Source organism: Mauremys mutica, chromosome 2, assembly GCF_020497125.1.
Source record: "Mauremys mutica isolate MM-2020 ecotype Southern chromosome 2, ASM2049712v1, whole genome shotgun sequence".
In the NCBI taxonomy this organism is placed as follows: Eukaryota; Metazoa; Chordata; order Testudines; family Geoemydidae; genus Mauremys; species Mauremys mutica.
The window spans coordinates 259208807-259236276 of record NC_059073.1 but is presented as its reverse complement, the minus strand read 5'-3'; the positions used below and the strand labels follow the sequence as shown (position 1 = coordinate 259236276).

General features: G+C 44.2%; 1 protein-coding gene across 6 annotated transcripts in view; it reads right to left on the bottom strand.

The window, feature by feature from the left end:
- Window positions 1–27470, bottom strand: part of MLLT10 (MLLT10 histone lysine methyltransferase DOT1L cofactor) — a 239406-nt gene that overhangs the window by 25320 nt on the left and 186616 nt on the right. For all 6 annotated transcript variants that reach the window (XM_045005045.1, XM_045005043.1, XM_045005044.1 and 3 more), the window contains one exon: window positions 26370–26548. In XM_045005045.1, coding sequence (XP_044860980.1) covers window positions 26370–26548 — 179 coding nt within the window. The remainder of the gene's footprint in view (window positions 1–26369; window positions 26549–27470) is intronic.

Genomic DNA, 27470 nt, shown 5'->3' with positions numbered 1-27470 from the left:
AAGCTATCAAAGCACAAAACAACACACATCAAAGAAATTAAATGTTTGCTATGTGGGTTGACATACCAGATCAAAAGGGGGGCATGATTTGAACAATATTTAAGAGTCTGAGGTAGCTTCACTACCTACATATAAATCGTTGCTTACACTTTAACTAAAAGAATATTTTAAGACTTCCTATGACGTAAGCTAGAACTACAGAATTCCTAGTGACATCACACATCTTATGCAACTCCTCTAGAAAAAGCTCACTTTAATAGAACTGCTCAAATAGCTGGCAGTAAAACTTAGAACTATATTCTTTTTATGAGGAGGGAAAACGTCAGGAATATGGATCTGAAAAGTATTACTATGTACGTGATGACTTCATCTGACAGGAAAGTAAGGAAGGTATTAGAGTACTGCATTATTTAAAGGTGAAATAGGAGCGTCACATTTCACTCAGTTGAAACAGGCTGTAGCAAGCATTTATTAAAAATGCGCAATCATCCTGTCAATACACATTAAGGTCACAGGATTGAAACAAGCTCTAAAATGCATCACTTTTAAAGCTGTAGCATTCTTTATTTCAGCTGATTCTCTTTAACAGCCAACTTGCAAGACATGGCTGAAATGTACTTTTACAAAAATTAAATAATAAATATTTATTTTTAATGCCCAGAAAACAAATCTTACTCAAAATGATTTCAACAGATAGATTTAAGCCTAATTAGAGATATATTGTATTTTGATTTTATTTATGGAAAATTCAATAAAGGAGTAAAGCAACACAAGATGAAGATAGTTAATTCACTATAATTCAAGGAATGGTGGATTATAAGAAAAAATGACAATTCTAATTGGTCTCTGATGTATTTCTCCTATAGTAAAAAGGAAAGTCATATATATTTTTAATTAAGTTTGAAAATTATTTGTACAAATCAACTAAATTGAGTAAGTTACACAAATACCCTGTGAAATATTTTAAGATATCAGCAACACTGATGTTTCTTTGGAGTAACGTACAAAAGTATTACTTTACATAAAAATAAACAGAATTTATGAACAATAAAGTTTCTAAAACTAGCAAAAAGTATTAGATTACAGGACTGGAAATTAATTTAATCTTCCAGGAAAAAACAGTTTCTTGCCTAAAAAAAGTTACATGGAGCCAATGAAAGAAAATCAAAGGGAATACAAGGAGCCCAATAGTTAGCTATCTAAAATTTTTATCAGAAAGGTCTTGATAATCTGAGAACCCATGAGTGTGCACATTCCCCTGTTTCTTTCAAGTTTTATGCCATGAAATATTTTCTGATAACAGGCCCCATTTCTGTCTGAGCTTCACACCAGTAAGGTTTTAATACTCAGTGTGTGATGAGAGATGAAACCAAGTGTGAACAACTTTCAGGTCCCATGAGTAGGCTGACTATTGAAGCTGTCAGGTTCAATTGCATCATTCGACATTATTCAATGCCCCAAACTGCTCCCTAATTGTTAGGGGCTTAACATATTCAAAACCATTGTTTAGGCTAATGCTGAAATGCCTACAGTTGAGTTTCCATAAAGAAGGGGGAGGGATTTAATTGTAGTTAAACCATTACTGAACTCTCCTTCATTCATGATAGGACAACAAGAATGGGCTGAACAACCAATTCCAAGACTGCTTCTTAATCGCTTTATATCTAATCAATACACTTCTTCCCTTTTGATTAAAAATATAATCATTGCTAATAGTTTCGTACCACAATATTTTGGTGATTCTTTAAAGTAAATGGGAGATAATTTCATTGACTATTTTAGCCCAGAGATATGTCATTAAATGAGGGATGGAATTTTTCTTTAAAATTTAAAATAAAAAATATTTATTCTTACTAAAGTTGCCTGTGGGCCTCAAATATGAACAGCAAAATAGTATATTTAAGACCATAATAGTATGGTCTAATTCTGTTATTTTTTCACATTTTTAATGTAAGTCTTGTGACAGAAAATACTCATAACCATGTCATGATGTCCTGTTTTATATGAATTATAGCAACCATGCTGACCAGTTAATACTAATCATGTTTCAGCAAACTTTCTAAAGTAAAAAACACTACACAAAACCAAGTTGTAGGATTTTTAAAATACACAGTAATTAAAAATAAAGTGCATATTAGTTTTGTCTTTGATTTGGAAGATATTGCAAAATTTCTGGTACAAAAAGAATGTTTCCATTTCAAGCACTGTAATCTAGATGTAAGAGTGGAAAAGAAAGGAATAATACAAGCAGCAGTCTATCGAGCGTCACCCAAAACTGGTATCTTGAAATGTGTAGATGTACGCTGATACCAGTTGAAATTTGCTTTCGGGGCTACCTGCTCTTTTCCCTTTTTTAAAAGGTATGATAAAACAATGTATGTGACTGTTATTCCTCTTGTTTTACAAATTTCAACAATAAATTCGGCACCAGATTACGATCGGCTCTCTGACAGTGTACGGGGACCAGCTATAATTTCACTAGGCAATGAACCCTCTGTTCCATGTTATTAGCGGCCCTACCCCCTTCCAGTTCTGCTAGCTCCACACCATACCATTTAAAGGGTGGTTAAATTGCTGCTGTAGCAGCATACACTCCCAGGGAAACCCAGAATAAATTTTGTCTGAGTCAGACAGAATTACTTATGAGGTACTTGCTGCAATATATCACTTCTGGAACTCCTCACCACAAGTGAGGGATATGTTTTAAAGGCACAATCTAGAACTAAACTTTCTGTGGAAAAAATGCTCAGTCAAACTTAATAGTGTTTTTCTGATAGCCAGAAACACAGCAGGGATTTAAAAACCAAAATTTAAAAAAAGGTCAATGCAGTTAAATGCTTCAACATTTATTTCCTAGTGTCACCATATCAACATTCCAAATGCATGCAGTAATGTAGGACATATAATAGAAAGTGTCTAGTGAACTGCTTTTGGACTGAAACTTGTGATTCTGCTGAAAACCCAAGGCTAACACTTTCATTTGTCATCTTTCGATTTTCATACGGTTTTCACAATAAACCTTAAAACAATGCATCTTATTGCTTCTTCAGTGCAAGAGCCTACAGGACTACTGGTGACTGAAGGTGGGGACAGCATGAACTTCCTACAGCAAATCCCACTTTATCCAATCACTTCCATGTCAGCAGAAGGGAACAAATCAAACACCTACTGTAGCCTTTAGTTCAGGCCTGCACAACATACGGCCCGCGGGCCGCATGGGCTCACTGTGCGGCCCACGGGCGGTGAGTAGGCAAGCGGTAGGGTGGGGGGCTGAGGAGGTGAGCGGGCAGCAGAGGGTGAGTAGGTGAGCCAGAGGGGGTGGGGGGATGATGAGCCAGGCACGCAGTGACAGGGGAGCAGGTGAGCCAGGGGAGGGGGACAGAAGAGGTGAGCGGGCGGTGGGGGATGAGTAGGCAAGCGGGGTGGGGGGGGTTAATGAGCTGAGTGGGCAGGCAGTGGCAGGGGGGCTTTATACTTGGGGGGGGGGAAGGAGGCAAGCAGTGAGTAGGTGGCTGACCTGTTCTACTGATCTTGTCTCTCATAAAAATTGGTCCTTTTTGCTGCTTTTCTCTGGGCTGGGAGTTGTCCCAATGCTGCAAAGAGGGTGTTCCCAAAGGAAGGTGCTTGCTTCTAACCCCCCAGGATGTCAGTATGTCTGCTCTTCTCTAGTCAGCCCAATTGACAAGTTTGATTGTCCTTGGTCTGGCTCCCATCCCCTCTCCAAGGGTTGCAGCTGTCTGGAGGTGCATGCCTTCCACTCCTTCCTCATTCACACCTCATTCATTCAACAAGGCAATTGATTACAAAGTGGGGGGAAGATCTTATTCTACTTCTAGCAAGAGACATTTTTCTTTTACCTTAATTATACTACCTTAGGGGCCCGCTATAACATATTACCAAGGTTCAATACCGCTGTTTCGGTGGGGCAGTGCTGGGGAAGGGGGGTTTGTTTCCGCGGGGGTGGGCGGTGCTGGGGTGGGGTGGGGGTGTTTCGGGGGGGGCTGGGCGGCGCTGGGAGGGGCGTTTTGGGTGGGGAGGGGGGTTCGGCCCTCACCGCTTTACGAGTTGTGCAGACCTACTTTAGTTATTCCCGCTCTGAAAGAAATATCCTGGCCCTTACTCAAGTGCTTCAAAGCCCAGAAAGTTTTCCATCAATGGCAAAACTACCATTTTATTAACTGGGCTGACCTATCCATAGGAAAATTTCAACAAGCAAGCTTTTTCACTATTTAATTATTTGAAATAAAACAATTTGACTAGAGAATTCTATTAGAACATGCTAGACAAATGAAAATAGAAGAATCACAGAAGTAGTCTCATACTAACTTTAGAAGTGAAAAAGACAACTTCTCAACCAAGGACATTTCCATTGATGTGCAAATTAACATATAGATCAGGTTTTAAGTATATACAAACTGTGAATATTCCTTCAATATTATGATTTTAAATAATTAAACTACTATATTGATTTTTAGAACAACACAGAGAAGGCAAGTAATTTAAGTAACTGTAACCATGATGAAGATTCTATCTATAAAAACAGATAACCAAATACTGGTTTTAAGAGAAATCAATTGTTTTGATTAAATGTAGGCATAAATCTTTCAATTAAATGAAAAAAAAACCCTACCCTTCAAACAAAAGCACTCAAATACTCTCTCTGAGAGGCAAGAATGAATACAACTGGGAAACACAGTGGGATTTGAAAGGCAAAATGAAAAATTAATGGCACACCTACAGAAACTAATTTATACCTCTGCCCACTGTACAACAAGGGCACATCAAACCATTAAAAACCACAAGGGTAGAAGTTCTATCTTCCAGAAATGTGAAACATCTATAATCTCAACTGTATTACTGGTTTACTGATCTCTTCTATGTTAACTAAACTGGATATTCTGTAAATTATTCATTAATTCAACTCTAATTGTTTAACAAATGGGCAAATTAACTATAACAATATTTAATGTTGAAATATCACATTAAGTTCTACTATGAAAGAGTATGTACCCTACACAATTTTTCAAAATGAGGGCCTACAGGTATAAGATTCTGGGGATTCTCCATCTCCTTCACAACCTAAATAAAGTTGAGCTTTCATTCAGAGATTCTGGATTCCCTTTTACGTCAATTTGTTCCCTATTCCTTCCACTTCGCTACCTCATGGCAGTTAACCAATTTGATTGTGGTAATATCAAACTTAAAAGAAAATTAGTCTTCCTTAAAACCAAGAACCTATATATTGGAAATCCCAAATTAATTCTTTATCCTGGCTGGCACCAGACAGCAGGATTTGATTTAGCAATAAAATCATTATCAAAATTATATTTTGCAGTAGTCTTATTTTCTTAATGTGGATATTCCAAAATAAACCAACTTGATCCAAGATACACTAATAATACTACAAATAACCTGTAATTTTAAAAAAAACCTTATTCATAATTATTCCATAATAATATCAAAATATTAGTAGTAATCAGTGAGCTGGTTTTTCAATAAACATTGGTATTTTAAATTCCTAAATAAAGCCCAGTACTCTTTGTTGTTATTCAAATGATGAAACAAACATCCACAATACCCAAGTCCAAAAAATTACTGCTCTCTGAAGGATGCTTTCAAAATACACTACATTTTAATTGTGGCCTGTAAGCACTTTGCATCAGAAATTAACTTTGAAGCTTGAACAAAGGATTCACTATACAAAGTGATGTACAATATTTTGAAAGTCATACCTAAACATTCAATTTCATCTAAATATTTTTGTTTTCTTTCACTGCATATAGACTAGAAAATTTCACATTTTTCACATTCAGCACCATCACTATTGTCTCAGGCAGCTAAATTGAAGTAGTGCTACATTCAGTTCAACCAAGAGGTCAATGTGCCTCAGTTGCCTGGAGACTGATGGTTGCTACAGCAGCACCAGATAAGCCAAGCTAAATAAGCTTCAGCTTGAAGGCAGAAAGCATTTACTGCTAGACTGAAACACAGATGCAGTTGTCTCAGCATGCAGCAGTGTATAAAATCATGCAAGTGCCTATCGGTCTAGTTGCATGTTCATATAAATATGTGAAGTCCATCTTATTGAAACAAGAAGAAAATATAAACGGTAAAGATTTTAATTGGACCAGATACTGGGTTACTTGCAACTATGATTCCTTTGTTCTTCTAGATGAGTCACATGTTACAAGGAATTTTCCCTCTGGCTGTAAATTCCTCTTCCACCCTACTCTTCCCCACACCCACACCCAAAATCCTCAGTCATAATGAATGAGAAGAAAAAAGTCTTTTACCTAATTTTGCCTGGAAGTAATCAACAATTAATCAAAACAGGTTTGAAATAATGAACAAATAAATTCATACTGAAAATCTTATTAACATGACAGTTTCTTAATATCACTGACATGTCAAATCTCCTGAAGTTTAAATATAATTCAATCAGATAAAAATGTGTTTTGTTGTATTTGGGAGGGAAGTCACTATCTTGCACTTTCATTTCCTCATAATGCAGAAATCCCTCTCTCATTGTAGAGGGATGATGAGAAATGCCTTCTAAATCAGTCAACATTACCTCCACTATAGAATGATACAAGGCATTTCCCTTTTACCATAAACTCTCTCATCCCCTGAAGGCCTAGGAACTGAGGACAGAGTTCAGGACCTGACATCTGATTTTCTCATATGGCAGTGTTTTAGGCTGCCACTAGACATTCAGATCAGCCTGAATATTAACAATTTAATTTCCCAGATAAAGACTATGTCAAACTGGAGTTAAGGTTGAGTACAAAGCAGTAATTTAAGGGTAAAAACATGACAGAGATTTTATAATTACACCAGAAACAAACACTACAAACACAGGAAATAAAGAGGAAAGGTTAAATTTAGAAAAGACGGTTACTCACCTTTGTAACTGTTGTTCTTCGAGATGTGTTGCTCATATCCATTCCAATTAGGTGTGCACGTGCCACATGCACATTCGTCGGAAGATTTTTACCCTAGCAACACTCGGTGGGTCGGCTGAGGCGCCTCCTGGAGTGGCGTCGTTATGGCGCCGGTTATATGCCCATACCGACCCAGCGCCCCCTCAGTTCCTTCTTGCCGGCTACTCTGACAGAGGGGAAGGAGGGCGGGTTTGGAATGGATATGAGCAACACACCTCGAAGAACAACAGTTACAAAGGTGAGTAACTGTCTTTTCTTCTTCGAGTGCTTGCTCATATCGATTCCAATTAGGTGACTCCCAAGCCTTACCTAGGCAGTGGGGTCAGAGTGAGATGTCGCAGAGTGAAGGACCGCTGAACCAAATGCCGCATCCTCTCTGGACTATGTACTAATGCATAGTGGGAAGCAAAGGTGTGCACGGATGACCAAGTCACTGCCCTGCAGATCTTCTGGATGGGTACATGGGCCAGAAAGGCGGGAGACGAAGCTTGAGCCCAAGTGGAATGGGCGGTGAGGTGGCTAGTTGAAACGTGAGTCAAGTCATAGCACGCACGGATGCATGACGTGACCCAAGATGAAATTCGTTGCGAGGAGACCGGTAGGCCCTTCATCCGGTCTGCCACTGCTATGAACAGCTGGGGCGTCTTTCTAAAAGGCTTTGTTCACTCGATGTAAAAGGCGAGAGCCCTACAAACATCTAGAGAATGCAGCTGTTGCTCTCGATGTGACGCGTGCAGCTTCGGAAAGAAGACCGGGAGGAAAATGTCTTGGTTGATATGGAAGGCAGACGCCACCTTAGGGAGGAAGGCGGGGTGTGGTCGCAGCTGTACCTTATCCTTATGGAACACTGTATATGGAGGTTCCGCTCTGAGGGCCCGAAGTTCCGACACACGCCTCGCCGATGTAATAGTGATGAGGAAAGCTGTCTTCCAGGAAAGGTACAGAAGCGAGCAGGTGGCCATCGGCTCAAAGGGGACACCCATAAGCCTGGACAGGACGAGACTGAGGTCCCACGTAGGGGCCGGATGATGAATCTGCAGGTACAAATGCTCCAGACCCTTGAGAAACCTGCTGACCATAGGATTAGAGAAGACTGAGCATCCGTTCTTGCCTGGATGGAAGGCTGAAATCGCTGCCAGGTGTACCTTGATGGATGAGACCGCATGGCCGTGCTGCTTCAGGGACCAGAGATACTCCAGTATGGTAGGAACTGGAACCGGAACCTGCAGGGGGACAACATCGTTCTGGGCACACCAGCAGGAAAAGCGCTTCCATTTGGCCAGGTATGTGGACCTAGTGGAGGGCTTCCTGCTACCCAAGAGTGCTTGCTGCACTGAGCTGGAGCAACGCAGCTCGGACTGAGTTAACCATGCAGCATCCTTGCTGTGAGATGGAGGAACTGTAGGTTTGGATGGCGTAATCTGCCGTGTTCCTGAGTTATCAGGTCTGGCCACAGTGGTAGGGGAATTGGTTTGGTCATCGACAGGTCAAGGAGTGTGGTGTACCAATGCTGTCTCGGCCACGCTGGAGTGATCAGAATTAAGTGGGCCTTGTCCCTGCGTAGTTTGAGAAGGACCTTGTGGACCAGTTGGAACGGAGGAAAGGCATAGAGCAGATGGTCTTTCCAAGTTATCAGGAATGCGTCTGACAGGGAGCCCTGGCAGCGTCCCTGGAGGGAGCAGAACACCTGGCACTTCCGATTCTCACGAAGAGGTCTATGTGGGGAAACATCCACTTCCGGAAAACAGAATGGATAACGTCCGGGCGAATCGACCACTCGTGAGCTAGGAAGGACCTGCTGAGGTGATCTGCCAAGGTGTTCTGGGCTCCTGGGAGAAACGATGCCACCAGATCGATTGAGTGGGCTATGCAAAATTCCCAGAGATGTATGGCTTCCTGACAAAGGAGGGAGGACCGCACTCCACCTTGTTTGTTGATGTAAAACATGGCCATTGTGTTGTCTGTGAAGAATGTGACACAACGGCCCTGCAGGTGTTTGCGGAATACTTGACACGCGAGGCGTACTGCTGTCAGTTCCCTTATGTTGATGTGTAGGGTTGTGCGGACCAAAGACCTTGCGTGCAAAGTCCCGCAAGGTGAGCACCCCAGCCCAGAGATGACGCATCTGTGGTCAGGGCTAGCGAAGGCTGTGGGGCATGGAATGGCATCCCCCCGCATACCAGGGTGAGGTTCAGCCACCAACCCAGAGAGGCTAAGACCTCCATCGGCACAATGAGAATTGTGTCCAAGCTGTCTCTGCCAGGACGGTACACTGATGAGAGCCAGGTCTGAAGTGGACGGAGGCATAGTCTGGCATGTCTGGTCACGAAAGTGCACAAGGCCATGTGGCCAAGCAGAGCGAGGCACGTGCATGCTGTCGAGGTCAGGAAGCTTCGGAGGCCCTGAATAATGGCCACCATGGCCTGAAAGCGGGGCTGCAGTAAGCACACCCTGGCGAGATTCGAGTCTAGGATCACCCCAATGAAGTCTATTCTCTGTGTAGGTTCCAGAGTGGACTTTTCAGTGTTGAGCAGCAGGCCGAGTTGGTCGAACAGTCCCATGATGAAGTGAACATGAGACCGCACCTGCGTCTCGGAGGAACCTCGAATGAACCAGTCGTCGAGGTATGGGAAGACTTGTATCTGACGTCGGTGGAGTGAGGCTGCTACAACAGCCATACATTTTGTGAAGACTCTTGGCGCTGTGGACAGGCCAAAGGGAAGGACAGTAAATTGGAAATGCTGCTGGCTGACCAGAAAGCGAAGGAATCGCCTGTGCGGCGGGTAAATTGCTATGTGGAAGTACGCATTCTTCATATCGAGGGTGACATACCAGTCTCCAGGATCCAGGGAAGGGATAATGGTTCCCAGGGATACCATGTGGAACTTTAACTTTACCATGAATTTGTTGAGCCCGCGCAGGTCCAGGATGGGCTGTAGACCCCCCTTTGCCTTGGGAATTAGGAAGTAACAGGAGTAAAACGCCCTGCCCCTCAAGTCCTTTGGGACCTCTTCTATTGCTCCGATGGCCAGGAGCGCCTGTACCTCCTGTAAGACGATTTGCTCATGAGAGGGGTGGTCCCTGAAGAGGGACGGGGAGGGAGGGTGGTAGTGGTGGGGAAAAACTGTAGATGATATCCAGTTTCCACCGTGTGTAGGACCCAACGATCTGAGGTTACGCGGGACCATGCAGGGAGGAAATAGGAGAGACGGTTGCAGAAAGGTGGGAAAGGATCCGGCAAGAAGACTGGTGCTCGATCCTCGAGCGCACCTTCAAAAGTTTTGTTTGGGCCCCGCCGGTGGCTTTGGGGGGCCTTGATTTTGGCCTCCTTGAGGACCAGATTGTCTCCTGCGGTTACCACGGCCATGCCTTCTAGTGAAGTCTTGCCGTGGTCGAGGGTTAGGGTATGTGCGCTGAAGCTGAGGCCAGAAAGGCCTGTGCTGAGTCACCGGGGTATGCATACCCAGTGAGCGCATGATGGCCCGGTTGTCCTTCAGGCTCTGAAGCCTGGGGTCCGTTTTGTCAGAGAACAGCCCTTGGCCATCGAAGGGCAACTCCTGGATAGTCTGTTGCAGCTCCGGCGGAAGGCTGTTGCCATGAGATGCGGTGCATGGCCACGCCCGAGGCTAGAGTTCTGGCCGCCGAGTCCACCGCATCTAAAGACGCCTGCAGGGATGTCCTTGCCACTTTCTTGCCTTCCTCAAGCAAAGCCGCAAACTCTTGCCTCGACTCCTGGGGGACCAACTCTTTGAATTTCCCCATCGAGGTCCAGGTATTATAGTTATAACGGCTCAGGAGAGCTTGCTGGTTAGCTACCCTGAGCTGTAGGCCACCAGCTGAATAAATCTTGTGCCCGAATAAGTCCAGGTGCCTGGCCTCCTTGGACTTAGGAGTGGGCGCTTGCTAGCCATGTCGCTCCCTCTTGTTCACCGACTGCACCACCAGAGATCAGGGGTGAGGGTGAACATAGAGATATTCGTAGCCCTTAGATGGCACCATATATTTCCTCTCCACCCCTCTGGCCGTGGGAGGAATAGATGCTGGGGACTGCCAGATCATATCGACATTGGTCTGGGTGGTCCTAATGAAAGGCAGAGCGACACGTGTGGGTGCATCTGCTGATAAAATGTCAACCACTGGATCTTCCACTTCCGCCACCTCCTCCATCTGCAGGTTCATGTTTTGTGCCACCCAGCGCAGGAGATCTTGGTGAGCCCGAAGATCTATCGGCAGTGCCCAGAAGAGGATGTGCCTGCTACTGCATCGTCAGGCGAGGAGGAAGAGGAAACTCCGGGGACCAGTGGATCCTGGGGAAGTTCTGGTTGGGGAGGGTCCTGGTGTTCGAGGTCCACTAAGGTGGTGGCCTGGGCCTGGACTGGCGGAATAACAGCCGCATCCAAGTGTAGTGGGGGAGGGCGGCTTACAGTGGCCTCAGGCATCCGATGGTCTGAATGAGCTGACTGAGAGGCACCTGAGGGGGCACCTTGGGCTTGATGGTATACCCAAGGCATCCAGAACCACCATTGTGGTGGTCCCTGATCAGGGTCTTGACCTTCATATTGGCCTTGACTAGCACCCTCTACGTCATGGCCCTGGGTGTGGAAACCACTCCCCACCTGGGACAACGACAAATTCTGTCTTTAAGGTCAAGGAGGGGCCAAATGCCCATGCGACTCTGCACCGTCCTGCTCTGTCAGCTCACGGGTTGGGGCTGGAGACTGGTGCCGGGATCTTCGGCGGTACCGCGATTGAGATCGGGACCGACGGTCATAATGGTACTGGGAGGCTGATCTAGATCTCAATGAGGATCTATGGTGTCGGGATTGGCGTCGGGACCCGGATTGGTACCGACCATACTGAGAGGGAGACGTGCGTGACGCGGAGCGGCGCCGCGAATACGACCGGCGCCACGATGGAGAACGGTGCCGGGACTGCGAGCGGTGCCGGGACTGTCGGCGGGATCAGGACCGCAACCTGGACCGGGACCGAGATCGGTGCATAGCTGCCACGCTCAGCGAGGAAGGTCTCGTCAAGGCAGGTTTGCCTATTGATTGGATAGCCCACACCGGCAGTGCCAGGGGTTGGGGTGGTCTGGGCTCCGTCAGCGCGATCAGGTCGTGAGCAGTGGAGAGGGTCTCCGAAGTGGATGGAAGGCTGAGCTCAACCATGGTGCGCACTGGGGAGCTTGTGTGCACCAGACTCAACGGCCCTTGTGGAGCCGGAATCGACGGTGCCGAAGTCGGCGGCGCCAGAGTTGGAGTCTTAGTGGGACAGTCTGGTCTGGGCTGTTGCTCCAATGGCGGCATAGGCGGTGCTAAAGCAGAAGGTGGTTTATGCTGCTTCTCAGGCCGCAGAGACAGCAAACAATACCACGACTGTACCAGTGCCAGAGACATCCGGTGCCGAGATTCTTTGCCGGTGCCGGGTCGTTCCGGTGCCAGAGCAGCGCTTCGGACCGACAGCGTCTGTTCTGTGCACGATACCGAAGGTGCCAGGCTAAGTGCCGCTTCCATTAGGAACTGTTTCAAACGAAAGTCCCGCTCCTTCTTTGTTCGAGGCTTGAAAGCCTTGCAAATGCGACACTTGTCTGGTTGATGGGATTCCCCCAGGGACTTCAGGCAGGAGTCGTGGGGGTCTCCTGTTGGCATCAGCTTGAGACACGCTGAGCAAGGTTTGAAGCCCAGTGACCTGGGCATAGGCCCTAGTACCGGAGAGGAGGGAAGGGGATGAACCCCGCTCCCTCCAATTACTATCTTTTTATATATATATATATATATATATATATATATATATATAAACACACACACACACACCTCACTATTAACTAAGTATAACTACTAAAACTATTGAAACTATTTACAACTAAATACTATCTACAGAAGAATGAGTAAAGCTAGGGAGGTGGAGATCAGCTATGCTGTGCTCCACAGTTCCAACGACCGTCACAGGAGGTAAGAAGGAACTGAGGGGGCGCTGGGTCTGCAGGGCATATATCCGGCACCATAACGGCGCCACTCCAGGGGGCGCCTCAGCCGACCCACCGAGTGTTGCTAGGGTAAAAACCTTCCGATGAACGTGCACGCGGCGCGCGCACACCTAATTGGCATCGATATGAGCAAACACTCGAAGAAGAAATCCAAACAAGTTCAAACATGGAAATGCACAGTTAAGACACCCAAATCTTAACTCTGCCCTGCTGTGACGCTATACAAGAACCATACAGTTATGATTACATTACAGCATCTGTAATGTAATCCCAGTGTCTGTAATCCCAGATTAGATTAAAAGGATTTTTTCTTAAAAAAAAAAAATCTTTTGCTCATGGTATTTCTGCAGGGTCAAGTTAAGGCTGTTTGCGTGCTTTAACTGTGCTCTGTATTTCTACATGTTGACCTAAATTCTGGCTCTTCCTGTAGAGCAATAGCATTTGCTGATACCACCATATTTGGAAATATTGTTACGAAAATAGAAACGTGAGAATTGCCATACTGGATCTATCAGTCTAGTCCAGTATCCTGTTTCTGACAATGGTCAGCACCATGTGTTCCAGAGGAAGGTCCAAGAACCCTCCTCATTTCTAATAGAGTTTGGCTTCAACCCTGAACTATAATGTGTAATCTAGCCTCTAAAATTTGTTAGCATTAATTATTATAACACTGGATATTCTTATTATCCATACACATTTCTGAAACTTGCTAAATTCCTGATGTCAACAATTTCCTCTGGAAATGAGTTCCAAAGTCTAATTATATGTTGTGTAAAAAAATATTTTTAAACAGTTTTGTGTTTGCTATCTTTTAATTCAATTGAATTTCCTTTATTCTTGTGTTATGAGACAGGAAGAACAGAGGGATTTCTGGCTCTTAGCTAGTTTTTGATCAATGTCAATACTTTGCTTCTTACCCCATGACTAGGAGCCTCTTATGAGATACCTTGTCAAAGCTATTTTGAAAGTCTACATAAATTATTTTAACTGGTTTTCCTTTATCCACTACTTTGACACATTCAAAGCATTCTAACAGATTAGTGAAACATGATTTCCCTTTGCAGGCATTGTGCTGGTTAGACCCTATCATATCACGATTTCCAGATGTATTATTACTCTATTTTTAATTATTCTTCATACTGAAAGTAATATAAATCATCCTGAGAAACACCTACATAGATGAAGGAAGTAGTCAATTTAGTTTTAACATTAGCGAATCTTAATGTTTTATTTTGCATCTAAAAGTTATACGGCAACGTATACTATAATTTAAGTAAAAAACCCATAAAATGTATTGAGAATGAAAGGATCTTGCTCTAAACAAAAAGAAAATATTGATATGGCTTGAGGTCATGATGTTCCTCACCTGGAGTACACCCCCCACTTCTCTGTAGTTTAAATCTAGAACTTATTAACTCTAATAATTTTCAATAAGAAAACTACTAAATTGATCCAAAACATGAAAGCTATGAGTGCAGGTTGCAGAGTGGATATAGAAACTTCCCTGGTCTCCAGGGCTTTGGATCAAATAAGGACACATGAGTATGTTAGTAAAAATGATCAAATTCAGGTTGAGGGACATTTCACCTGTGCTTTTGGGCATTTACAGATGTAGAAATGAGCCAGTTTTCAAGCTCGCTCAGGGAGGTCTTCATTGATTGAGATGGCCACTATCTTTACGCTGTAGCTCTAAAATATCAAACAAACAGGTTTGTAACCATGGAAATAACCAAGGAAGAGTTTCCACATTTGTTCTGCAGGGGTAGGATGCTAAGAGGACAGACTTACTTGGAAAGAAAGCTACATGAGAGCTACAGTTCATTTGAGAATAGCAAATTACAAAGGGTTGGGGAGATAAGATTCCTATTTGTCTGACTAGCTTCTCTCAACGGAAGAAAAAAGTCCAAGAGAATCATGGCTTCCAAAGGCACAGTTTCCATGTATGAAAAATTAGACTAATCATTCATGTAGTATGTGCCTATTTCAGACTCTGGATTTAGAGATGAATCATTAGGATGCTATTTTAGACCGTGGTTACTGCGCCACAGAAGTTCTCTATTATAGTGGATAATCCAAAGAGTGTCTAATCCTCATCTTCAGCCATCATTTGTGGTTGTGAATGATGGCTTGGGTTCAAAATGGGGAACCCATTTAAATTAACATATAATTATAATATAAGGTTTCTGGAAACCTCCGAAGACCTTACTTATCGACCAGACCTCCACCTCACTCAATGCGCAGAATGGATCTGCTCTGGGGATTATTCAGAGTTGTGGTCTGAATGAGACTATCATCTCATTTCAACCCTGCCTCTGCAATAGAGTTCCTATGTAATGCCAGGCAAATCATTTAAACCAAGCTTTTCACAGGTGACCACTAAGTGCATGTTCCTCATTTTCTAGATGCCTAACTTGAGGTACCTAGAATTCCAACTGAAGTCAATGAGACCAGTGTGCTGAACAAAGTGCTATAAAATGCTATGTTCTCTGAAAAATCAGGCCATGGGCATTTCAAACTGGACACCCAAAATTAGTGGATACTTTTGACATTAGCGTCTCTGTGCCTTATTTCCCTGTCTGTAAAATGGGAATAATGCCACAATCATTCCTCTCATGGGTGCTGTGAAGATAAATTCATTAATTTATGTGAAGAACTCAGATGTTCAGATGAGCACCACAGAAACCCCCGCAAGGAAATTAATTTTGTACTCACAGCAAGAAATAAATGATGCAATAAATAATGCATGGGGCCACACACAATGATGAGAATAAAATGAAATACTGCATAGCTGCTCATTCAGTAAGCACTGTTCACCCTCTACATTAAATGAGACAAGGGCCCTGTGGAAAAAACAGTCTGAGATTATGTAATTAAAGATTGTTTCATAATGCATATGCAGAAAGGGGCCAAATTAAGGTTGCCTGGGCAACCTTAATTTTGGCATTTTCTAACTTCTGAGTGCTTGGCTTTGCAACCTTAAAGCTCTTTCAGTGCATTTTCCTCCCTGTAATATTATACAAAATGACAACAAAGAACTCACTCTTCACCACTGTGTCAAAAATCTGTGCACAGCTTTGGTCATGGAGTATCATGCATTCAATCACTCCGCCCTTTCATCAGCCTGGCAAGGGCAATACATTAATGGGAACTCTGAGCTGAATCATAGAATATCAGGGTTGGAAGGGACCTCAGGAGGTCATCTAGTCCAATCCCCTGCCCAAAGCAGGACCAATCCCCAACTAAATCATCCCAGCTAGGGCTTTGTCAAGCCTGACCTTAAAAACCTCTAAGGAAGGAGATTCCACCACCTCCCTAGGTAACCCATTCCACTGCTTCACCACCCTCCCAGTGAAAAAAGTTTTTCCTGATATCCAACCTAAACCTCCCCCACTGCAACTTGAGACCATTACTCCTTGTTCTGTCATCTGCTACCACTGAGTACAGCCTGGATCCATCCGCTTTGGAACCCCCTTTCAGGTAGTTGAAAACAGCTATCAAATCCCGCCTCATTCTTCTCTTCTGCAGACTAAACATTCCCAGTTCCCTCAGCCTCTCCTCATCACAATACTCATCATGAGAGGTGTCTCAAGCATTTTGTGATTACTTCCAGATTTGGGATGAAAGGGGGATCTCAAACACAGACCTCTTTCCCAAATGAGAGAACACACAATGCCTTTAGTACTGCTCCAGAGGAGGCAGACATGCTGGCACTTTCACAGATACCTTACAATACAACCTCAGAATAACCAACACCAGAGTTACGAACTGGAACTGGAAGTACGCAATCAGACAGCAGCAGAGACCAAACAAAACAAAAAACGAATACAATACAGTACTGTGTTAAACAAACTACTGAACAAATAAAGGGAAAGCAGCATTTTTCTTCTGCATAATAACATTTCAAAGATGTACTGAGTCAATGTTCAGTTGTAAACTTTTGGATGAACCACCATGTTTTGTTCAGAGTTACGAACATTCCCGAGGTCTTCGCAACTCTGAGGTTCTACTGTACTTCTGGATGGACACAAATACTCCCTGTATGTCTTCGGCTCCAACTGCTTTATTACCAAGGTTTTTCAGGAAAATCAAATAGGACCAAGCCTGTGATACTAATAGTTTCAACTTGGACTTGACAGTTTTGATTTTGAAGGTCTTCGAATATTTTTATACAAGGAAGCCTATATGGTATGTCTTACAAACATTTGTATTAAAAAGAGATGTAAAGCTGCTACTTAAGAGTTCAGATATTTAAAGCGGAGGTCCAATTTGAAAGAGCAATCCTGCACTCTTATTTAACTAGATCTCCTCAGACCCACCTTCGAGGATTGTATCTGCCAGTTAATCTCCTAATATTGCCAAATACTCAAAGAAGGGTTACTCAAATAAAAATATACAACAACTCATAGTAATTATGTTTGTAGACTTCCCTCTACTAAAAATTACAGAGCAGTGTTGCAGAATGGCTACTATTTCCTCCCAAGAGTTGGCTACATTTCAGCAATGACTGATTAAGCCTATATAGAATTCTATATATATTTTTTTAAGGATGAAAGGCATTCTATACATTATTGAATCATGGCTTTTGTTTTCCATAGTTAAGGTTGAGTTCAGTTTTGCATTTAAAACAGGTATTCAACCATTTTGTTATACAATTCAGCATGGCTCCTCGAAATTACAATACTTACTCTGAGTAAAGAATTAATTTTCTGATAGTTTAGGAGTTAAAATTAATTTGAAAATGGTTGACTTAAGAAATTTAGCATCCTGTTTCAAGACTTTTTTTGGTCCCAAGTGACCTTGCTAGAGAAATAGGATAGACTCCTCAAACTTCCCATAGAGTTAACACTCACTGAAATCTGATGCGTGGCTATACTTCAAATATTTTTTTTTATTTTAGGATTAATAGTTTTTTTCCCTTTAATCATTTTTACCATTATTTTTCATAACTGAAATATTCTTCTTCAGCAGGACTGATGAATAATGTTCTGCTACAGACAAATCTATGAAGAACTGCCCTCGTTCAAAATGGCTGACATCTCCTACTGTTCTCAATTGGAGTGAAGCTGCCAGTTTCCCTTAATCTAAGATACACACTTTCAAAATGTTCAGTCCCTTCCATTATTCCCAATGCAAGTAAAGTCAAACTGCCCTCAGGGAAGATGGTGGCCCTTGACAGTAAAAGTGTTAAAAGCACCTGTGATCCCAGTCAAGACAAACCTTACAGGAGAGGTCAGTCCCCCTTACTAGGTTGTTATCTCTGAAGCTCAGTGATGAAAATCCCAGCTAATGTGGTTCATCCATTGTTGCTAGATGCAAAGCTAGATACAGGAAAGTGGGGGCAGCCTCTCTTCCTCAACAATTTTTTTAAAAATGAACTGCTGGGAGAGATGGAGCCATCCTTTCTCTTTCCAGCTCTCTGTGCCCTCTCACTAAGCCTGTGCCTGGGAATGAGAGAGAGAGGGGGAAGTGAAACCTTATGAGCTTCCCTTTCTAGATGCATGAGAGGCTGTGGACAAGGTGCAGGGAGGGGAAATGGGGAAGGAGGATCTTCCCTAAAGGGGCTGGAGTTGCAACTAGTAGCTGTCTCTCTTCCACTTCTTTCCTTCTACCAGTTGCTCAGTTCAGGGCAGAACAATAGGGAAGTGGGAGAAGAGAAGGGAACTATGAAAAAAGCAAACAGAGCAGCTTGGAAGGAAGGAACAGGGCTCATGCAAAAGCTTTAGGGGAAGGAAGAAGATTCACTGCTGCAACCATCCTGACCTGAGGAGTGGAGTGAAGACAGTCTGCTGTGTAGTATTCTTAAAGAAGATTACTTTCAGCTGCAAGCCACATTTGTGAGGGATCATGGGTAAGGCTGTGTGTCTATCACGGAGGTTGCCGAAGTCATGGATTCTGTGACTTTCCGTGACTTCTGCAGCAGTCAGTGCAGCTGGCTCTGGGGCTGCCCAAGCAGCTCAGGCAGCCTCTGGGTCAGATGCACTGGCTGCTGCTGGCACAATCACAGGACACACACTGGCACACGCTGCAGCCCCCCCCCCCGCCAATGGGAGCTGCAGAGTTGGCACTCATAGTGGGGGCAGTGCGCGGAGCCCCCCTGGCCTTCCCTGCCCTAGGAGCTGCAGGGACATGCTGGGAGCTGCGCTGAGCCAGGTAGGGAGCCTGCTAGCCCTGCCAGCCCTCCCCCGCAGCACCAGCAGGGGTCCCAGGCTGTGTGCCACTGCCTGCCTCCCCCCACAGCACCAGCAGGGGTCTCAGTCCCCTGGCCCAACATCTAGTTAGGGGTATATAGTACAAGTCATGGACAGGTCACGGGCCGTGAATTTTTGTTTACTGCCCGTGACCTGTCCATGACTTGTACAAAAAATACCAATGACTAAAACGTAGCCTTAATCATGGGCCTTGAACCTTGGCGTGCAGGTCCTCAGGTAGTGCTCAGACCACAGCCACAACCCAGCAGCTCACCTGATCGACTGGAGAAAGGGGCCAGTGAAGCTCTAGCTTGCAAAGGGCCCCCAACTACAAAGCTCCTGGCTGGGGGAGACGTCCAGCCCCACCAATTTTCTTGGAAGTTCTACTTAAACCAGAAAAAGGTAAAGGAAGTTGTCCTAGTGACCAGAGGAATCCTTGGCTGGCTCTACTCTAGACCCTGCCTACTTGCTTGACTCCTGGTTCCTGCCTCCCAGCCTGTTCCTGGTTCCTGTCCTCCTTATCCCAGACCCTAGTCTGTTTCCGCTTCCTGCTTTCATGCATCGCTTCAGGTACCTGTTCCTATACCCTATACCTGATGCTAACTCCAGCATCAAATCCTCACTTGATTCCTAATTTTGTCTCTGGTTCTGACCTGTGGCTTGGCACCTGACTTTGTCTCCAGCTCTAACCATTGGCCTGGCACTTAACTCTGATCCCAGCTCCAGCTCCAGCTCCAGGCTCCTGACTCTAAACATTAGGCCTGACTACCCATGCCCCACTCTCTACAGATCTCCTGTAGCTGCCTTACTGGGAGATGCCTGCTGACAATGAAACTGTAGGTGCAATAAAATGTCTGCTGTATGCTGAAGACCTGGTCATGCTATCATCTACAAAAAATGGCCTCACAGAGAAATTTACTTCTAGAAACCTGCAATAAATGGACCCTACAGGTTAATTTGGAAAATAGTCCCTGAATTACCCAAAATAGAATAAAATTTTATTAGAGAGACATGGAGCTTGAACACATACTAAAATTACACATTCCTACATCTCATAATAAATGCATCAAGGCACTTCACACTGGTTACAAAAGCATTAAAAGAAAAAGGTCAGTGGATCTTCTATGTTATAAATAAACCACTAGATACATACAATCTCCCTAGTAAAACTACTGATAAAATTATTTGACAGTAGAATCATACACTGACTGGGATAACACTCCAATAGAAAATCTACAACTGCAGTTCTACAAATCCACCCATATTCACAGGAACTCCAGTAACAATGACTACAGAACTAGGCTGATTTCCCCCATTTAATCAACATACAGAAAAGAATAGTTAACTTTTGATCCCATCTCAGCCAAAACAGCAAACACTTCCTTTCACAACAAAGAACTAGAGCAATTGTTCTCAACCCCGTGGCCCATAGGCAACTTGCAGTCCAATCAGCATACAGCTGTGGCCCATGTGACATCCTCAGGGCCATTCAAGTAGTATATATATTGTGTGGATGTGGCCCTGCATAACACATACAGACTGAGCTGCATATGTGCACCACAATGGAAAATAGGTTGAGAACCACTAAACTAGAGGATCAAAAAGTAAATCTAAATTCAATGGCAAAAAGCTACATTAATGCAGAGTTTAGTTTTGTTGGGTGTATGTCATCCCCTTGCAGATTGCTGAGTTGAGCAAAACTCAAACTTCTGAAAACCAGGAAGTGCAGAGTTAAGGTTGCTCCCTGCAGCTGCCTGAGTGCCCTCCAGAGCTCCTGGCCTCTGCAGGTGGTAAGGTGACCCCCGACCTCTCAGCCATGGTGGGAGGGGGAGGACCCCAGCAGGCAGTGGGGGACCCCAGAGTTTCCAGCCACTGCAGGTGCTGAATCCTCCTTCATTCCCATTTTGACAGGGATATTTTTAGCATATGTCAGGGACAAGTCACAGGCTTCTGTGAATTTCTGGTTATTGCCCGTGGCCTGTCCATGACTTTTACTAAAAAATATCTGCAACAAAATATTAGCCTTAGTCATGACGGAACCTAACATTAATGGCAATCTCATGCCATTATAATGAAATTATGATCCAGATATAATATATGCTCCCTGAGTCTAACAATAACAACTTCCTGACCAATGGAACACAAACAATCCTGCTCAATACCAAAAAAATACTTAAGATGCTAGAGCATCAGTATACTAATCACTGAGAAGAATAAAAAAAGCAACATGCTGGACTTCTATAGATCCCTGTAAAAAACTATCAAACCACCTCACTATAGTAAAATGTGAAAAACTAAAGACAGACTCCGCAAATACAGAATCAATCATCACAAACTAGAGGTGCAAACCAACAGATATAAAGCACAGTTTAAACTCAGAGGAGCAACTGTGTAGCCAGTATGACAAAGAAGAGATGGTGACAGAGATTATTTGTACTTCACTGTCCAAATGCAAAGAAATGCAAGAAAGCTTATTTCCTCACATTAACAGGAATCAAAAAACTTCTCATCAAAAAGTGAGAAAGAAAAATTGTGCCTGACTTTGGGATAAAGGAAAGACAGCAGCATGGTACATCGTGCATAGTAACTTGCCACTGGATGAAGAATGGACAGCAGTGACAAACAGACTCACAGTAGATCAACCCCAAAACACACTGTGTATACCTATCTTAAGTGGGTCATATTCATCTCTATATAGGCCACTATAGGAAGCAGCACAGGACACAGCAGAGAGTCTAAATAACTCTGCTTCATTCAAGGTCCCTGGGCTGAAACCCAGAGTAGAGGGCAAGCCTGGTTCCCCTACCAGCTTGTGTAGGATGGGAGCATGAAGACCACAGAGCCAAGGACTGGCAGTCCTAAACACCTGAAGTTGGTCCAAACTTCTGGTATAAGGTCTCCAGACCAGTGGCACATTGTACTTGGATTTTCCCGGAAAGGGCAAGACTAAAAGTGACCCGACCAGAGGGCTGAGTTACAAGAAGCAGCAGACCACTGCAAGGCTGGAAGGGCAGTCAGAACGAGATACAAAGGAGAGCCTGCTACATCATGCACAGCCACTGGAGGCATGGTGGCCAGTGAGTCATATTGTCTACAGATGGCAGCAGAAACAGAAAAGAGGTTGGGGGGTGGGGGGAGAGAGAGAGAGAGAGAGAGAGAGAGTTGTTCCAAGTGATTAAATTTCAAATAAACAATGAGTCTGGTAAGCTTTAGACACTTTCTGGTGAATTTTAAGTTATTTTCCTCAACCTTTTTCTCTCACTCTTTAAAAAAAAAATAACGAAAGCATTCACCAGAATGCATGCACAACTACTGACAGGTGAATGAATGGTGAAGCAGCTGATCAATATTTTTTATCCTTAATATTTAGGGCCCTACCAATTTCACGGCCGTGAAAAACATGTCACGGACCGTGAAATCAGCTCTCTCTCATGAAATCTGATCTCCCCTGCTGCTGGGAGCTTGGGGCTCCTAGCTGCTAGTCTAGCCACGCTAGGGAGGGACAGGAGTTGTGGGGAGATCAGACCCACATCCAGAGGCAGCACAGAAATGAGACTGACAGACTCTCACTTGTGCACTGCAGCACAGGAGATGGGCTCCGGGCTTTTTTTCCCCTCCCACTTCTGCTGCAGTTCCAGGTACTGAGCTTGGGGCTTTCGGGGCTTCCTCCCACAGTGGCTTCTGATGGGCAGGGGGCTTTCGCTCCTAGCAGCAGCAGCCTGGGCTCTTTCCCCGTCCCGTTCTGCTGCAGCTCCAGGTGCCGAGCCTAGGGCTTCCTCCACTGGGGGCTTCCGCTCCTGGCGGCTACAGCTGGGGCAGCCCGGCCTTGGGGCTTCTGCTCCAGCCAGGGCAGCTCAGAACTTCTCTTCCCCCCCACCCCTCTCACAAACGGGGTAGCCTGGGCTCTGGGCTTCTCCCCCTCCCCTCCCTTCCCACCCCGGCTTCTGCCGTAGCTCCAGGCGCTGAGCTCTGGGCTTTCTCCCCTGGCAGCTCCTCCAGGGGCTGTGGGCTTGCGCTCCTTCCAGCTGCGGCTGGGGCAGCCCGGACTTGGGGTGTCCACTCACGAGCTGCTCCAGCCTTGGGTCCGGGCAGCCAGGGCTCGGAGCGTCCGCCCACAAACCGCTCCAGCCGGGGCTCAGGGCAGTCTGGGCTCAAGGCATCGTCTACCCCCAAGCCACTCCAGTTGGGGCAGCCTGGGCTTGGGGCGTCCACCTTCAAGTCGCTTCAGCCAGGGCTCGGGGCAGCCCAGACTTGGGGATTGAGCCCCCTAACATTCCAGACGGGGCTCAGGGCTTTTGGCCCCCTGAGCCTCTCCAGCTGGGGCAGCCTGGGCTCAGGGCTTGTGCCTCTGAGCTGCTCCAGCTGCAGCTCGCACCCCCCCTGCCACTCCATCTGGGGCTTCCGGCAGCCCAGGCTCGTGACTTGTGCCCCCTCTGCCATTTCAGCTGGGGCTTGGGGCAGCCTGGGCTCGGGGATTTTGCCCCCCTGCCACTCCAGCTGGCGCAGTCTGGCCTTGAGGTATCTGCCCCCTACCGCTTCAGCCAGGGCTTGGGGCAGCCCGGGCTCGCGGCTTCTCCCCTCCCACCCCCGCCGCTCCACCCTGTCGCTCCTGCAGGGGTGTGGAGTGACCCAATAGGGGCTTCTACCCTGGGGCTTTTTCCAGGGTTGGGGCATTCATTTTTCCTAGGGGGCCTGCAAATTGCCTGGGGGTACCTACCTTAATCTGTCTCTGGCATGGACTACAAGCTAGGAGCCCTTGGCTGGGGTGCTCCCAGCAACATGGGGCAGATCCTACCCACACCTCCACCTCCAGGAACCTCCTCTAACTGCTGGGAGGGTGTTGCCTTCAGAGCCCAGTTCTGAAGACAGCACAGAAGTGAAGGTGGCAATCTTGGGAACCCCCCTACAACAACTTTGCAACCTCCCCCGACCCCCTGATCCCATTTTGGGTCAGGCCCCCTACAGAACTGTGAAATATCAGATTTAAACATCTGAAGTCATGAAATTGACCAATTTTAAAATCCTCGGGCCATGAAATTGACCAGAACAGACTGTGAATCTGGTAGGGCCCTATTAATATTCACTGTGTTGTCCCATGCCTTATTTACTACACAACCTCTAAACCCTGCACTGATTAAACAATTTTTGTTAGAGCTGGTTGGAAATTTTTCATCTGACTGATTTTCCGACAAAAAATGCCCTTTTTGCACAACTTAAATTTTCTGCAGGAAATTTCCCACTCTTCTGCCAAAAGTGAAATTGACACAAGTTTTCCAGGAGGGCTGCTGAGGCTGAGTGTCCTGGCTCTCAGTCTCCTTTTCCCAGCTCCAGAGTTGGAAAAGCAGAAACCTTTCAGCCTCCGTCCCAGCTCTAGGGCCAGAGTCTGAGTGCTCAGACTCTCTGAATCTTTAGCCCCAAGGCTGGGGAAAGGCTGCCAGAGTTTGGGAAAGGCTGAGTGACTGGGCCTTCTAACTCTTAGGCAGCTGGGCTGGAAGGCGCTTATCAATTTGGCAGAAAATAAAACTGACAAGAGCCTTCTAGACAGACAACTATGAAGGTAAACATTTCCATCTGTTCTGTCCTGGTTTGGGAGGGGGGGAGAGGTAAGTAGGTAGGTAGGTGTGTGTTTTCCTTTTTCCTACCAGTTCTAGCTTTCCATAAGGCAGTCATTGCCATAGTGTCTCAGTTCCTCACAAGCATTACTCAATCTATCTTCACAACACTTTTGTGAAGTATGGTGGTATTATACTTGTTTTACACATTGGGAACCGAGGTGCAATGGTTAAGGGCAAAATGTCCCCTTTGGGCATCTTAATTTCTGGGTACCCAACTAAGTCTGATTTTTTCGCAGAGGTGGTATGGTCCCACCACTCCAACAGATTTCAACTAGAATGGAGAGTGCCCAGTACTGCTGTAAAGTCCTGGATATCTGGAGTTAGAAACACAAACACTAAGGAGCATACAATTACTGGCTACTTCTGAAAATTTTGGTCTAAATGACTTGCCCAATATCACATAAGAACTCTGTGGCAAAACCAGACACAGAGCCTAGTTCTTCAAGTTCTGAGTGGTTTAGCAACTTTACAAGACTACTCTTTCTTTCTGAAGCCTCCTAGTTCATTCACTACACATTTTCCAACATCCCCAGTGTCTGAGTTAAGGATGCTACAGATAAACAGCCTCATTTACTACCTAACATTATCTAAGCTGTGTATTAAATAAAGCATGGGTTTATGTGGGGGGGAGGGAGGGAAGGTAGTATGATTATGTAATTAAATACTACTAAGGAGTACAAATAATTAATTTTGGAATTTCCTAACTTGTTAGCATTTCACTTTGCAAACTTTATGTTCTTCTAATTCAACTTTTTGTATTAAATTTCCATGTTGTGCATCTGTGGTGTTATGTTTTTGATTTATTTTTTTTTTTTTTTTAGGAAACTGAAAAATCAGACATTCAAGCATGATTATCAGTTTATCTGCCTGACAATGCTGAATAAAGGGATTTTGAGATTCTGTGTTTGGCTTTCAAGGGGAGTGTGGGTTAGTGCTTAAACAAGGAACCAAAAGCTCTCACCCTTGGGTTCCATTTAAAAACAGCAGCAGCAGTGCTCTGTATTTACACAGTGGTTATTCACCAGGGGGTCTCAAAGCACTGCACGAAGATGGGAATGCAAAAATAAAATTGTTTATTGTCTAACACTAATGGCCATAATACTTTTCATTAATATGTTTATCTTATCAATTGTCTGCATTGTGTAACTTCTGATTTATAGTCACTGATATGAACTACCTCCTTTTCCCCATTTGTAAAATATATTGGGTTATTTTATTTTATTATTGCTGCTTTCACTGCCTTCCCTTCTCAACCAGGACAGTTTTTAACTGGCACAGCCTTCTTTTCTGGTTGCAGAATTGTGGCATTTTGGGCAGCCAGTAAAATATTTTTAAACAACTCCTACTCATCATTCACATTACGTATTTCCTCCCAATCACTTTTGCTCATAATAGTTTTCAGCTCTGGGAAATTGACCTCCTAGAGGCCAAATGTTATAGGCAGGGTTGGCAGCAATGCCTATTATTAAGGTTGTCAGATGCTTCCCATTGTACGATCCTGTTTCCAGTTGCTTTTAAATTCTCCAACTAGAATAATTTGGACTGAAATTTTCCAAGCTGGGAAATCTTTAATTCTTTTAAACTGAAAAACAATTTGTAATGATATTTGTATCCATCCAAATGCCTGTGATGATTTTACCTGAGTTGTTGCAACAACAGTAGTTACAGAAGGTGTAGCTGAAGGTGACAAAGCCCCCACTTGCTGCAAGTGACCAGAAGCCTGCTGAGGTAAATGAGAACTGGAAACCGGAGTGCTAGATCCTGAGCCAGATACTGCATTAGGAAATGATACTGCTACATCATTGCTGCTATAAATACCTGAAAAAAACAAAACAAAAACAAAAGTTGTATATAATATTTCTCTCTTGTATTCATTAGAAGACATATATTTACTACAGAAAATTAATCTAGCAAGTTAACTAAAAAAAGATGAAGTCAAGATTATTTAATGCACATTACAGAAAATTACCATATTAGGATTTCAAACACAGTGATAGAAATAGCCTAAACTCCAGAATATTTCAAATGTCTAAAACACTTGTTCTGATTTAATAATAATTTTTTCTAAAATGTGTGTGACAGATCAATCTGGCTTTTGTACACCATATAGAATGCATCTAAATATTAGCACTACCACAATTTGCTGCTAAAATGCTTGTTGTCAAGTGAGCCTGTAATCAGTTTACTACTCCCGTGAGCTATAGTCCAAGCTGAAATGGATAAAGAATTGTGCATTGTATTGTGCAACTGAAAATGAATAATTTAAATGAAAAATGCCTTTCTAAAAATAAAAAATAACCATTATTGTACTACATATATCATTTTAAAAAACACAAATGTTGTAAGAGCATTTTTGAAGTTTAAGAAGGGTTCTTGTGTATTTTTTAAATAAAACTGACAGACAAGTACTCAGAGTACTCAGATTTGATGGGAGAAGTGGTGGTATTCTATTTACTCAAAAACCCAAATGCCACAGAGACTTCAAGAAAAGACACCAAATGCTGCAAGACTCGTGATTAAATCATGAGAACTGGCATCTCTGTGAACATTAATGTTCCCATAAGAAGTGTTTGGCAATTGGGAGGAGAGAGATTGGGTCTGGAATTTTCTGCTACAGCCAGGTAGTTCAAAAACATTCTTGTCTTTCTGGCAATGATAGGAAACAGCTTAAATTTTTCAGCCTTTCCACAGTAGGCTTTTTAGCAACTGTTAAGAACCTTGCAAAATTAGCAGTAGGTTG